The sequence below is a fragment of the Argentina silus genome (genome assembly GCF_951799395.1).
Source record: "Argentina silus genome assembly, chromosome: 16".
NCBI classification, from domain to species: domain Eukaryota; kingdom Metazoa; phylum Chordata; class Actinopteri; order Argentiniformes; family Argentinidae; genus Argentina; species Argentina silus.
The window spans coordinates 5,372,832-5,385,841 of record NC_139670.1 but is presented as its reverse complement, the minus strand read 5'-3'; the positions used below and the strand labels follow the sequence as shown (position 1 = coordinate 5,385,841).

The following is a 13,010-nucleotide window of genomic DNA, read 5'->3' as shown; positions in this document are numbered from 1 at the left end:
TTAAAACAATACTAATACGGAAATCACTCTGATCTGAGCGAATTTTTCTCTCGCTCGCTCTCTCTCTGTCTCTCTTTGCTCTTTACTAAATTGGTAACAATCTCGATTTAGTTTACTCATCAAATATAGATCTATTTATACCTGTGGGTTCTGGCTGCCTTTGTAGCTCACATATTGAAGCTGTTAGCATCCTGTCTCAGTGAACTGTCTTTATGTCCTCTAACACATCTAAAGCCAGCTAATTTTCTTTTGAGACAAGACGGATTTGATTGATGCTTTTTTGTACGGGAAGGACAAATGTTCAGTGTGTTCCTGAAACCTTAAGAATGTCCAAGAAATTGTTTTGTTTTTTCATCCATGCAGTTGTATATTCCCTTCTCTAAACACATTTACTGAAGGTGGTTCAGTAGGTTGAGCATGATGTGTCTTTAAAGGGTTCCTTTTCTCTCTCTCTCTCAAAATGTTTTAAATATTTTTAAAAAAAACGAATTAACCATCAACCTCAAACATCAGGTCATCAGCTGTGGGGAGAACACATCTGGACGGACGGACCCTAACCCTGACCATGAGAAGTCACCACAGATAACTAATCAAACCTGACACACAAGCTATGCTTTAAAGCACACAAGGGCATGCATCCCTATTCAGTGGAGTGTGTCCTTGCTATGCTTTAAAGCACCCAAGGGCATGCATCCCTATTCAGTGGAGTGTGTCCTTACTTTCCATCTCTCTCCAAACACACACACACACACACACACACACACACACAACCGAGAGAGAGAGAGAGAGAGAGAGAGAGAGAGAGAGAGCACTGAGCCTGTAGAGTAATGCAGAAGCTGCCACTCACAGGTGGCAACACGTGTCTCTGCGTGTCTTGCAGACATTTCCTCTTGGATGTCAGCCCACCACCTCAACCTCAACCTTAACAAGACTGAGCTGCTCTTCCTCCCAGAGAAAGCCTGCCCTCTCCAATACCTCTCCCTCACAGTAGAGAACTCTCATCACAACACGTTTTACAACAGTGTACTGGAGAGGGTGAGGGGAGGAGCAAGGTCTGTCCTTGAGCAGAGACATAGACTGTGTCTTCACACATGTGCCTGTTTTAAAAGTACAGTGCCTTCGGAAAGTCTTCGGGTAGTATTCAGACCCCCGCTGGGACCATATACACTGAAATGTATGCACTCATTGCAATGTAAGTCGCTTTGGATAAAAGCACCAGCTAAATGGCATATATACTATATATATATATTTATAGAGAGAGAGAGACCCCATTCACTTTTTTTCATATTTTGTTGTGTTATAGACTTAATTTAAAATGGATTAATCATGGATTATTGCTCAGTAAATTGAATTGAGTCCATCTTAATGCAAAGATAATAGTTAATATAATTTTGGAATTAATATCTTTGTTTTTATAGGGTTTCTGATTTGCATTTTGAGTGTCATAGCAAAGGGCAGCAAATTTACTGAAATTTCTAAAAACCTGTTTTCGCTCTGTTGTTCTGGGGTATTGTGTGTGGATTGATGGCAAATTCTTTTAATTTAATCCATTTTAAATTGAGTCTATAACACAACAAAATGTGGAAAAAGTGAAGGGGTCAGAATACTTTCCGAAGGCACTGTATTTCTTACTGTGTGTCGGGATTTATTGGTCCTCTTTGTGGTGACTTCTCATGGCCAGGGTTAGGATCAGTCTGTCTAGATTGTTATTGTTGCAGACAATTAATAGCCTGGGGACGAGGTTATTTGCTAGCAGAATAAGAGTCGCTAAATCAGAAATAGAAATAGACTGTCAAATATTCATGTTGTTCATGTACGTTCATGCTTGTTCGTGCTTGTCTTTTCAGACTGGCAAAATGCTTCAGCTGTGTCTGGGTATTCTCATTCTTAGTGCCCTGGAAACAGAACAAGGTCAATTGAAACTGCATAACTGATCTCATGATGAACTTTATTTATTTCTAATGATTATTGTGAACACCATTCATACGATTTTTGTTGTTCCCTACCTGTGAATGCGTATGGTAAACATATACTTACGGTATCTGTACTCTACAACGTGGTACATCGTTTGACATAGTTTGTGTTACTGTGTCTTCTCCAGGGCTCAAAGGAAGCGGTGACACTGCAGAGATGTTTGTGGGAAAGCCAGTAAGACTGACCTGTATAGTAGATTACTCTGATATACAAGGCACTGATAAGTGCAGAAGTGCAGTTACAGTTTTTGTTGAACAGAGATGACGGAGGAGAACTGAATTCAGGCCACACAGAGAGAGACTCTTGGGTGTATTACCCACATTTATTAAAATGCTACACCGTAATCTGTATTAGATTGGCTGATATATTAGATATATATATTATATTATATTAGATTAGATATATTAGATTAGACAATCTGTTTGTCATTGCTTTGAGTTTTTGTTGACTTACTTTCCCACTTATTTTCTCAGACAAAACCATCCAGACGAATGGACCGCATGTATCCTTGGGTGCAATTATTGACATATTAGCTTTAGCTTGTGCTGTTGTTCTGGGCACCACCTGTTATCGCAATAAATGGTTCTCTCGACTCAATTTGACGCCAAGAAACACTAACATTGACCAGAGTGCTGATCCACTGGAGGGCCTTGAATCAGGAGGGGTCAGAATAACATATAACACTACTGAGGATTTTTATACGCACAATCTTTTTACCTCAGAGTACAATAAATGAGATATGAAAGATATGAAACGCGCAAAAACACACCGAAAATCGAGAATAACAACATGAAAACCACATTTCCTGTGCACGAGTCAAAGAGGAAGTGCTTCGGCTCTTCTCCCTTTTGCCTTCCACTTAAGTGTGAGTCAGTCCACCAGTCAAGTCCACACTGCTCTGATCGCTACACCTGGAGCCCAAGAGGCAGGATGAGCGCCCTGCTGTTGAGCTGTGTGTTGGGATACCTCTATACACCTGCTGTGCTCACCTGGACAGGTGAGTGAGAGAGAGAGAACAGGGTTGGTTTGGAGGCAAATGTGTGTGTGTGTGTGTGTGTGGGGGGGGAGTTCACATGGTTGTTCACATAGTCGTTCACATAGTCAATCCATAACATTTGTCCAAAAGAAATAAAAACTGCCCAGTGGCGGCCATCTTTCTTTCTTACTTTCTGTCCCTGCTACTTTCCCATTGCCTGTTGATGTTATGCACATTGTGTTATTGAACCCGTAGACAGAAGCCAAGACAACATTTATGGGGTATCATTTTTACTCTTTATTTCGCCATGATGCTGCTTGTTTGATGGCAGCTGTTCTAATCCCTAAGGCCACAGGGCTAGGAGTAATTCCAGACTGCAATTCCAGTTTGCATGTGGTCATGTGGTCAGGGATAAATCTGGGCCCTCTCTCCCTGCTTTCTTTTCTAGAGTCCCACAGCTATCTCTCTGATGAGAGTCAACTCCTCAGCTGAGATCCTGTGCTCCACCTCGCTGCCTACCCCGACGGGGCTGTATCTGCGTGGTCGTTTCCGTGGCAACAGAGATGTGCTGTTTCTGTTCATGGACACAGGAGTTGTGAAAAGGGTCACAATGACCCCGGGCTTCAAAGACCGTATAGCTATTTTTTCGGACTTCCAGACGGAACGGTGCTGTGAAGTCACCATGCGGTTGTCTCAGCTGAGGGTGGAAGACACAGATAGTTACTACTGCAGCTGGACATACTTCAATACCCAAAACTCCACGACGGACAGCCTTCAGAGCAACGGGACCATCATCATAATCAGAGGTATAAATACAAATAAAAGAACTGTAAATAAAGAATAGGTGCACTTCATTGATTTTCCCTGTGGAGTAGAGTGGTCTCAAACACACTGTATCAAACACACCTGGTGGCACACCTATTTACCTGCCAATTATTTTCAAAAAGTGAAATGAAATGCAATTCATGAATTATATTTACATCATTCATCTCTGTGAGGATTTGTCAATTCATTAAATGCATTTCAGCTTAACTTTCTTCCGCTTTCTGAATGGACTGTAATGAATAAGGATCAACCTTAGACTTTGATCAAATGCTGTCACACCTTCAACTATTACATACGGATTAAAAGGCTAGAATGATGTACATGGAGCTTGTGCCGTTCTTTCAATCTGTACAAAGAGGGCTAACTTTAGGAATGTCCTCTGTAGAGTAGAGTTATGCTTTATAGAATAAACTCATGCTATTTGAACTTCACTGGTGACTGTGTGTGACCCCCACTGTACCATCCCATCATCCAGAGAGGGATCCAGAGGAGATCTGTAACGAGAATCGCACCATGGAGTTCCTCTTGAGTGTCCTGAGTGTGACTGCGTTCATCGTCATGTTCATCCTCTTCATAGGAGCACTGGTGTGGAGATGCACAAGGGTAAGTAGTTCGACCGCATTATGCCATGAGATGTGGGTTTGTCAGTTTGGTATCAAAAACGTATTGTCTCTTCTGTGTTTCCACAGACCAAAAATCACTACACACCATCCAGGGCCAGACAGAGGCAACAACACCATGCCCATGTGTGTCCACAGCATCAGGGCCAACAGTTCATCTACACAAGCAGCTTTCCTGGAACCTGTGACTTCATGGGAATATTGTGATTTTGGAGTGAAGAAAATCATGTTAATTGAATTTGCATAGAGTTGTTATATTTCTGTGCTTTTATGTGGACCAGCACCCGTTTGTCAAAGCACTGTAAATATCTTTTTGTAATCCTAGCAGTTTTCACCCCAAACCATTTTATAAATGACCAGTTGATACAATGAATGACGTGCCGTCAGTACTGTACTGCCATTTGTACTGTTTTCTTTCTCGTGAAATGAGTTCTTCACTCTTTTTTGGTGTCACTTCCTTTTGTTAATATATTGTTACGTTGGCGTGTCTTATTTGACTCTGTTACCACATCCTGGCTTTTGATGTCTGATACATGCTTTACCAATGAACAGCTCACAGTAATTCTACATACCCAGCAGATTTTACATGTGAGCTGTGAGGGTATGTGTGTATTCCGATCTCTGTATTCTGATCAGCTGCTACTGATCACCTGGTGTATTGTAATAAGACCAAATGTGTAAATGTATTTCAAATTTAAAAAAAATCAAAGTTTGCCTGTTGAACAATGAATGCTTATTTCAGTCTTGTCAAGAGCTGGGAATGCTGGGAGGAAAAGACAGAGAGAAGGGAAAATAAATCATTAATTGTTGCCATCATTAATTGTTGCCATCATTGAGAATCAGCTCAAAATAACAATTAACTTTGCACTGTGGATTTGACATAGAAATCAACAGAAAGATAGGTTGCAATGGTGTGTGAGCGTGTGTCCAGTGTTCAAGAGAACTCACCAACCCAATGTTATCTAAGGTCTGTGTTAATAGTGGCAGAGAGGTTTTCAACTGGCACAGGTTACACTAGGAACTATATATGAAAGCTGTATTTTCAGGACGAGACATTGAGGACGAGACACGGTGCGCAGGATAAAATGGTTAGTCTGATAACATGTTATTTACATAGACCCTTTTTAATAGAGGTTTAAAGTCTCTTAGTAGTATATGTCGAGTGCTGTCTCATACAGAAAAGCCAGCTGGTTTTTGAAGAAAAGAATAAGAATGAAATAATGAAGAAAGAATAATGTCAGGAAGCGGAACATATAGCTGTCAGTGCTACCAAGAACTTTAAGAAGTGCTGCAGCGCCGAGGCTAACGTTAGCCCTAGGACTATTAGTCAAACCCATTTAAACTGTAAAACCATGATATATCTGGGTATTTAACAGTAGTATTTGCATAAAAAAAACGAATATAAATCTCAAACTCACTCTTAAACGACTGTTTATATAATTAAAATAATGATTTTGAATTCACGCTACGCTTCCTGTTTTCTTGCATCAGTGCATCAGTTGAAACTACATATATTTTGCTGACAGGTGTTTTCCTAAAATCTTTGCTTGCTGTGTATATGGATGCTTTAGCTATAGCTAGTTACTAGCCAGCCAACCTCGTTGATTGATTGTGTTTTGACTGAACAGGTGATATCCTTGGCCACCTCCCTATCCTAGACCAAACCTCGAAGTCGGGACGAAGCTAGTACCAGCCACCTACAATTTCCGGGAAACAATATTTAAAGATTTGTGAATATAAGAACTTATAAAGCAATATTGTGTAGGATGAAGATGCTGAAATTATTACGGACGTCGTCAAGATGTACCACACGATTGCAGGGTAAGGAACAGGTGATTATAGCAGAGCCCTACATATTTCCACGTCTGGATCGACGTACAGTAGTGAGTGAATTGTGTGTATCATGGTTTGAAGTTAACACATGAACAATCTCTGGTTACAATACTTTAGGTTACAAACTCTGGACTAGACTATTACCTGCAGAGACATTTTTTGTTTGTTTTACTTTTCCCTCCATAGGAATGCGTGGGCTTGCCTCCACTCCTGCATCTGGCCCTAAGGTGTGTATTGTAGGAGGAGGGCCTGCAGGCTTCTACACTGCTCAACACCTTCTTAAGGTGAGTGCTGTTTCAGCGTTTACCGGCAGAGACAGGGTCCAGGATTAGATGGTTCAGGACTGTCTTGGTAGAGATTGTAAGCCAGGCTATGTTTATGTCAATGGATTGAATGTTGAATGTAAAATCCCTATCAGTGGCTTAGGCTAGATGCATGGAGTTGCATGCCTGCAACTCTGTTTGCAAAAAAAGTGTGCACATTGCCTCCCAAAAACCAAACATTCATGCAGGCCTAGGCCTACTTAATTGCTTATCACACCTTAGCACCTATCATATAAACAGATACAGAAGCCAGTGCACAAGTCAGGAAATGACTCACACAGCTCAGTTTTGATCTCTTTTGTATTTTGGTACAATATAGCGAGTAGGCTATGTGTAACATGCCTGCATGTTGAGTCATTTGTGGGCCAACTTTGATGACAATCCTGAAAGTTTCCTTTACTTGCTCACGATGCAGTGAAATATACGGTTTCACAGAAATAGCTGCACTTGCCACCAATGTTGCTAAAGTTGTGTTATTGCATAAAATATTGCCTAGGCCTGCCATAATAGAACTGTGTCTGGGAGCTGTAATAACCAAAGAATAGTCTAATTGTTGTGTCTACCACCCTCTCTCACAGACTCGCCCAGATGTGCAGGTGGACATATATGAGCGACTTCCTGTCCCCTTTGGACTTGTGAGATTCGGGGTGGCCCCAGACCATCCAGAGGTCAAGGTCAGAATCTTAACGTATTGATTCATTGTTTGATTAATTGATAGATTGACAGACAGCGGCAGGCAAAATGTACTTTTGTACTCTGATTAAACCATTTCAAGATGCTTCATATCATTCTGCTGCACTGCAGTTAGGCTGAAGTCTTGCCCCTAGATGTTTCTTTTTTGGGGTTTTTTTTTAAGAGAGAAAAAGTTATGTAGTTAGGTCAGGCACCTACGGAGAAGTCCACGTGTTATTCTATTCTTCACTGTTGGCTCAATTATGTCAGGAAGTCCCACCTTTCTTAAACCCTGACAAACTTTTGCTTTGCTGGGAGGAGTGGACCTGCAGTGTCAAAAGAGATAAAGGACTACATTATCTACACAGTTTTCAGGAAACGCAGATAAGGACTAGCAGGAAACACCAACAAACATCGGCTCATTTCACAGCTCAAAACACATGCACACGGACACGCACAGTGTATAAAGTAAGCATTTCAACACTAATAGACTAGATGACACTTAATCAGGCTTAGGGCTCTAAGTCAAAACCAGACGCTACTGATGTTTTTTTTAGAAGCGTGAACTGTTACCCAGAGACACACAGGTGTCATGACACAGGAAACGTGGTTCAGTGGTCGACAAGCCCACATTATTTTTTGCGTGTGTGCGTCTTTGTGTTGTCTCCTCCCTCTAGTTCATCAGAACTGATATAAAACCCAGGACAGTTGAGACAGAAAATGATGGGGGGGGGGGGGGGATGGGGGGGGGGGGGGGGGGGGGGCTTGCTCTCACTTGTCCCACTCCTCTAGATCAGTGTGAATGAAGGAAAGGAGATGAGGAGAGGACACCTCTTCAGACATTTAAAATGCACCCGCAGACACCAGTTGAGCACCGTGTGCCTGGCTTTGCCCTGATCTGACGCTGTGCTAAATTAGCATCTGGGGGTGCATGCATTTCAAATGTAAGAAGAAGTAGGCATATGTACATTTTAAACAAAGCTGGTGGGCGACTGTTATATCCCCCCCCCCCGCCCCCCATGCTCGGTTTTGTCTCCACAGAACGTCATCAACACCTTCACTCAGACAGCCCAGCATGCGCGGTGTAGTTTCCATGGTAACGTGAGTGTGGGGAAGGACGTGAGTGTGGAGGAGCTGCAGCAGGCCTACCACGCCGTAGTGCTGGTGAGAACCAAACGATCTGCTGCCTGGCGATGGGGGAAGTGTCATCTGGAATAGTCATTGTTGCACACACAGATTTGGGTGCGCGTGTGTGTGTGTGTGTGTGTGTGTGTGTGTGTGTGTGTGCGCGCGCGCGTGTGCATGCTGGCTCGTCTCTGTGTTGTGTGGTCATCTGTGTGTTTGTCTTTAGAGTTATGGAGCGGAGGGGAACAGGAGAATGGGTGTCCCAGGGGAAGACTTGGCTGGCGTGTACGCAGCTAAAGACTTTGTTGGCTGGTACAACGGGTTGCCTTGCAATAAAATGGTATGTTCTCCTCATTTGTATGCGTCAGGAGATAAGTACCCTGGTACTCTCTCTCTCCTTCTGTAATTGTCTCATTCCTGTGTGTTTGTTTGCCCTCCTAGCTGAGGCCGGATCTGAGTTGTGACACGGCGGTGATTCTGGGACAGGGTAACGTGGCCTTGGATGTTGCAAGGATACTGCTATCTCCTCTTGACATGTTAATGGTGAGATCAGGGCCTATGCCCCCCCGCCCCCCCAGGATGTTTTGCTTTTTGACAATATTTTGTCTGCAGAGCTTCTTCCATAACCAGCAAGCTTTACCATGTGAGATAGCACTTGACAAAGGCTACTCACTGCCATGCTTTAACGACCATTCATCCTTATTAGTACTGGCGAAAAGTATTTCCAAATGTTAATATTCCTAGACATCATGGGATTAGGAGTCTCCAAATAAAGCTTTATAACATTTCTAAGTTGATTGATGTGTAGGTTGAACTCTGTCTCTCCGTCTATGTAGAAGACTGATATCACCCAGGTGGCCCTGGACGCCCTGGCAGAGAGCAGAGTACGCCGGGTCCTTATCGTAGGCAGGAGAGGACCCCTGCAGGTGGCCTTCACCATCAAGGTACAGTATGCCTGTCAGCCTTAACCCTATCTCCCTCCCTGTCTAGATCTCTCCTGCATCCTCAAAGTGACTGATTGGCGTAGTCCTGATGTCATAGCGGATCATGTGAAACTTGCTCTAGGGTTAGGGTTAATCTCAAAGTGACTGATTGGCGTAGTCCTGATGTCATAGCGGATCATGTGAAACTTGCTCTAGGGTTAGGGTTAATCTCAAAGTGACTGATTGGCGTAGTCCTGATGTCATAGCGGATCATGTGAAACTTGCTCTAGGGTTAGGGTTAATCTCAAAGTGACTGATTGGCGTAGTCCTGATGTCATAGCGGATCATGTGAAACTTGCTCTAGGGTTAGGGTTAATCTCAAAGTGACTGATTGGCGTAGTCCTGATGTCGTAGCGGACCATGTGAAACTTGCTCTAGGGTTAGGGTTAATCTCAAAGTGACTGATTGGCGTAGTCCTGATGTCATAGCGGATCATGTGAAACTTGCTCTAGGGTTAGGGTTAATCTCAAAGTGACTGATTGGCGTAGTCCTGATGTCATAGCGGATCATGTGAAACTTGCTCTAGGGTTAGGGTTAATCTCAAAGTGCGTATCCGTCAACACACGCCATCTTACTTTGTTGTGTTTATGTTATTGGGTTTTTTTCCAGGAACTGAGAGAGATGCTGAACCTGCCTGATACCAGACCGGAGATGGTTGCGTCTGAGTTTGATAACATCTCAGAGGCTCTGAAAGGTGAGAGATGGTTGTCTGGTTCCTCCTAAGGTTTCTTCCTACCTACGGGGTTTTCCCTCGTCACTGTTCCCTCTGCTTGCTCTTTGGGGGTTCTGGCTCAGGTCGCTTCTAAGCCGGTTCGGACGAATGGATTTGTAAAAAGTTGTTAGAGTAGAGGCTTAGAGGTGAGAGATTCTGTCGGATGAAAGAGATGCATGTTGAGTGGTTTAGGGGTGGTTAAACCTGTTAGGTTGAAGTGGAAGAAGAAAAAAAAAGAAAAAAAAAAAACATGGTGGAAAATTCCAGTTTTGGGTATGTTGAGTCAAATGTTCTGTCTGCATTTTTGGCTTTGTGGAAAAACTTAAAGCATAAACACGCGGGTGCGTGTCTGTGCAAATTGGTATTTCTGTGAATCTACAGTATTAATCTCATTAATAAGATCCTACTCTAAGACTTTTTCTTATGATGACTGATGGATAGATGATTCACTTACTTAAACAAATGTATTTCTTGTAAGTCGCTTTGGATAAAGGCGTCTGCTAAATGCCATAAATGTAAGGTAAATAAATGTAAATCTTTGACTGTATCTCTTTTTGTGTGTCTTTGAACATGTCTGTCTATCCATCCATCTATCTATCTGTCTATCCATCCATCCATCCGTCTATCCATCTATCTATCTATCTATCTATCCATCCATCCATCCATCTATCTGTCCGTCAGACCTTCCCAGGCCCAGGAAGCGTCTGACAGAGCTGATGGTGAAGGCTGCCATAGAGACCCCTGGAGAGAAGGAATTAGAGAGGCGGAGCAAGGCCTCACGTGCCTGGGGGCTCCGCTTCCTCCGCAGCCCCCTGGAGGTCCTACCCACCTCTGACCTCAGAGTCATGGGCATCCGATTGGCTGTCAACAAGCTTGAGGTGAGGAACAGGAGTGGGTCCCCACCCTGTATGTGGTACACATTCACTTCATCACAAATCTGAGATGACTCATTTATATCATATGATGTTTTCATCTACTTGTGTGCAGGCCGTTGTCCCAGGCCTCTACTGACACACATTACAGCGCCCCAAGACTAGCAGTGTAGAACACTGCCATTATTAAATCTAATTACAATCATCTTATTTTAGGTTATCTTTTTACATGCTCTCTTACATTTGTACATTTACAGGTCTTAGTATCCATACAAAACCCCAGCTGCCCCTACACTGTGTTTGCGTCCAATGCTAGCAAGGAAATAACAAGTTGGCTAAAGCAGTACCAGCCTCCCTCCTAGGCTAAGCTGGGCCCTGTCTGTCCCCAGGGTTCGGGTGATGGCGCTAAGGCAGTGGCCACAGGCGAGCTGGAGGATGTAGCGTGCGGCCTGGTCATCACCAGTATCGGCTACAAGAGCCTTCCCATCGACCCCGTTGTCCCCTTCGACTCCCGCAAGGCCATCATCCCCAACAGCATGGGCCGCGTGCAGCAGGCAGCAGGTACTCTCACTCCCTCTGTTAGTCTGACGTGGCTGTCACAGGTCTAGGATCAGTTCACCCTCCACCAATCCTAACCTTATACACTAGGTGGGAAAATGTTAAACTGACCTTAGATCAGGGTTTAGGGGCAACCTGATCGTACTTTCAGTGTACTGTGTGTGTGTGTGTGTGTGTGTGTGTGTGTGTGTGTGTGTGTGTGTGTGTGTGTGTGTGTGTGTGTGTGTGTGTGTGTTTCAGGTCTGTACTGCAGCGGCTGGGTGAAGACGGGTCCCACTGGGGTGATAGCAACCACCATGAACAACAGCTTTGACACGGCCCGTACGGTACTGCAGGACATGGACTCAGGAGTCCTGGATGTCTCTACTACCAAGCCTGGCTCACAGGGAGTCGGCCCCCTACTGGAGAAGAGAGGTACTGCTCTTTGGTGTGGTTCAGGCCATAGCTTCGGACCTGTTCAAATACTCTGAAAATGCATTTTTCCATCTTTAGTAATTAATCAGAAATTACTGGACATGAGAGGTCTGTAGAGGAACCCTTGCTTTCACCTGTCCAGTTGTGTTAGATCAGTGATTTCTTCATGGAAGGGGGAAAGAAGATCCATAAGAATAAAGGACGTTTCGAGGACCAGCTTGATTTACCTCAAGCAGTAGTGATGTTTTGATACAAAAAAATACGATTTGATACAGAATAAAATGCTATTGTGGTGCAGTCATGTTTAACTGCAATTATGTCATGTTAACAATGTACCATGCCTCAACAACCGGAAGAGACTGTAATGTCTGCTATGAACTCTATTGACTTTTGTGTTCACATGCTAATATGCCATAAATGTAAATGTATGTAAATGTAAATACTGTACGGTATGTGAGGTATTAGTAGTTCCTGACCATGAGCTGACCCTGTGTCTCTGTGCAGGGGTGAACCCCGTTTCCTTCTCAGACTGGGAGAAGATCGACACTGAGGAGACGAGGAGGGGAGATGTGAAGGGAAAACCTCGGGAAAAAATGCTAGATGTTGATATGATGTTGCAGCTTGCCAGGACATAGACCAGACTCCCACACACACACAATCCTGTTTCTTCTTTAGCCAACATGTTTGACATGACGACAGTGGAGTTACTGATATCTAAAGCAGAAACTAAAGGGCAAGAAAGCAATGTTGACATGGGGGACGGCGGGCGCAAATCACCTTACAAATGTGGTTTAAATGTTTTATGGATGCATGGAGAATCAATGATTTCTTCTATAATCCAAATAATTATTTGAAAAATTAACAATGTAGGGTTAGGTTATGTAGGTTGAGACTGACAATATTATGATTTTTACCAAAGCACTTGAATATGTATATATGGTGTCATGTTTATCTTAAACTACTTTGCTATAATAAATGTAAAAAAAAAAAAAGACTTATCTGATGTCTTGCCATTGTTTTTATTATGGTGTACCATAACTTAAAGTTTACGAACATCATGGTCAACACGTGTTTCATTCAATGTTCCAGATGTTGTTGATGACGTTTTCTCATAAATACACCG

The 13,010-nt window shown here is 43.2% G+C and overlaps 2 protein-coding genes across 3 annotated transcripts in view; one reads left to right on the top strand and one right to left on the bottom strand.

Moving 5' to 3' along the window:
- wbp2 (WW domain binding protein 2) overlaps positions 1-13,010 on the bottom strand; it is a 294,959-nt gene that overhangs the window by 265,930 nt on the left and 16,019 nt on the right. The window lies entirely within an intron of this gene.
- Positions 1,150-12,879, top strand: fdxr (ferredoxin reductase). Of its 2 annotated transcripts, none has more exons than XM_083687792.1 (19): positions 1,150-1,192; positions 1,848-1,911; positions 2,102-2,148; positions 2,448-2,971; positions 3,399-3,756; positions 4,251-4,378; positions 4,465-5,483; positions 6,024-6,216; positions 6,415-6,512; positions 7,130-7,225; positions 8,265-8,387; positions 8,575-8,688; positions 8,790-8,891; positions 9,185-9,292; positions 9,941-10,025; positions 10,725-10,921; positions 11,305-11,476; positions 11,714-11,887; positions 12,392-12,879. In XM_083687792.1, the coding sequence occupies exons 8-19, from the start codon at positions 6,162-6,164 to the stop codon at positions 12,520-12,522; spliced, it is 1,455 nt and encodes a 484-aa protein (XP_083543918.1). In that variant the 5' UTR covers positions 1,150-1,192; positions 1,848-1,911; positions 2,102-2,148; positions 2,448-2,971; positions 3,399-3,756; positions 4,251-4,378; positions 4,465-5,483; positions 6,024-6,161; the 3' UTR covers positions 12,523-12,879. The 2 variants fall into 2 exon arrangements, with proteins under 2 accessions (XP_083543918.1, XP_083543919.1); XM_083687793.1 differs by having other exon boundaries at positions 1,151-1,192; positions 6,024-6,227.

Excerpts from the sequence above, each read along its gene's own strand:
- fdxr (XM_083687792.1), top strand. The coding sequence starts at position 6,162 with ATGAAGATGCTGAAATTATTACGGACGTCGTCAAGATGTACCACACGA. Across the intron at positions 8,892-9,184 it reads CTCCTCTTGACATGTTAATG|AAGACTGATATCACCCAGGT; the intron begins GTGAGATCAGGG and ends CCGTCTATGTAG. Across the intron at positions 10,922-11,304 it reads TGGCTGTCAACAAGCTTGAG|GGTTCGGGTGATGGCGCTAA; the intron begins GTGAGGAACAGG and ends GTCTGTCCCCAG.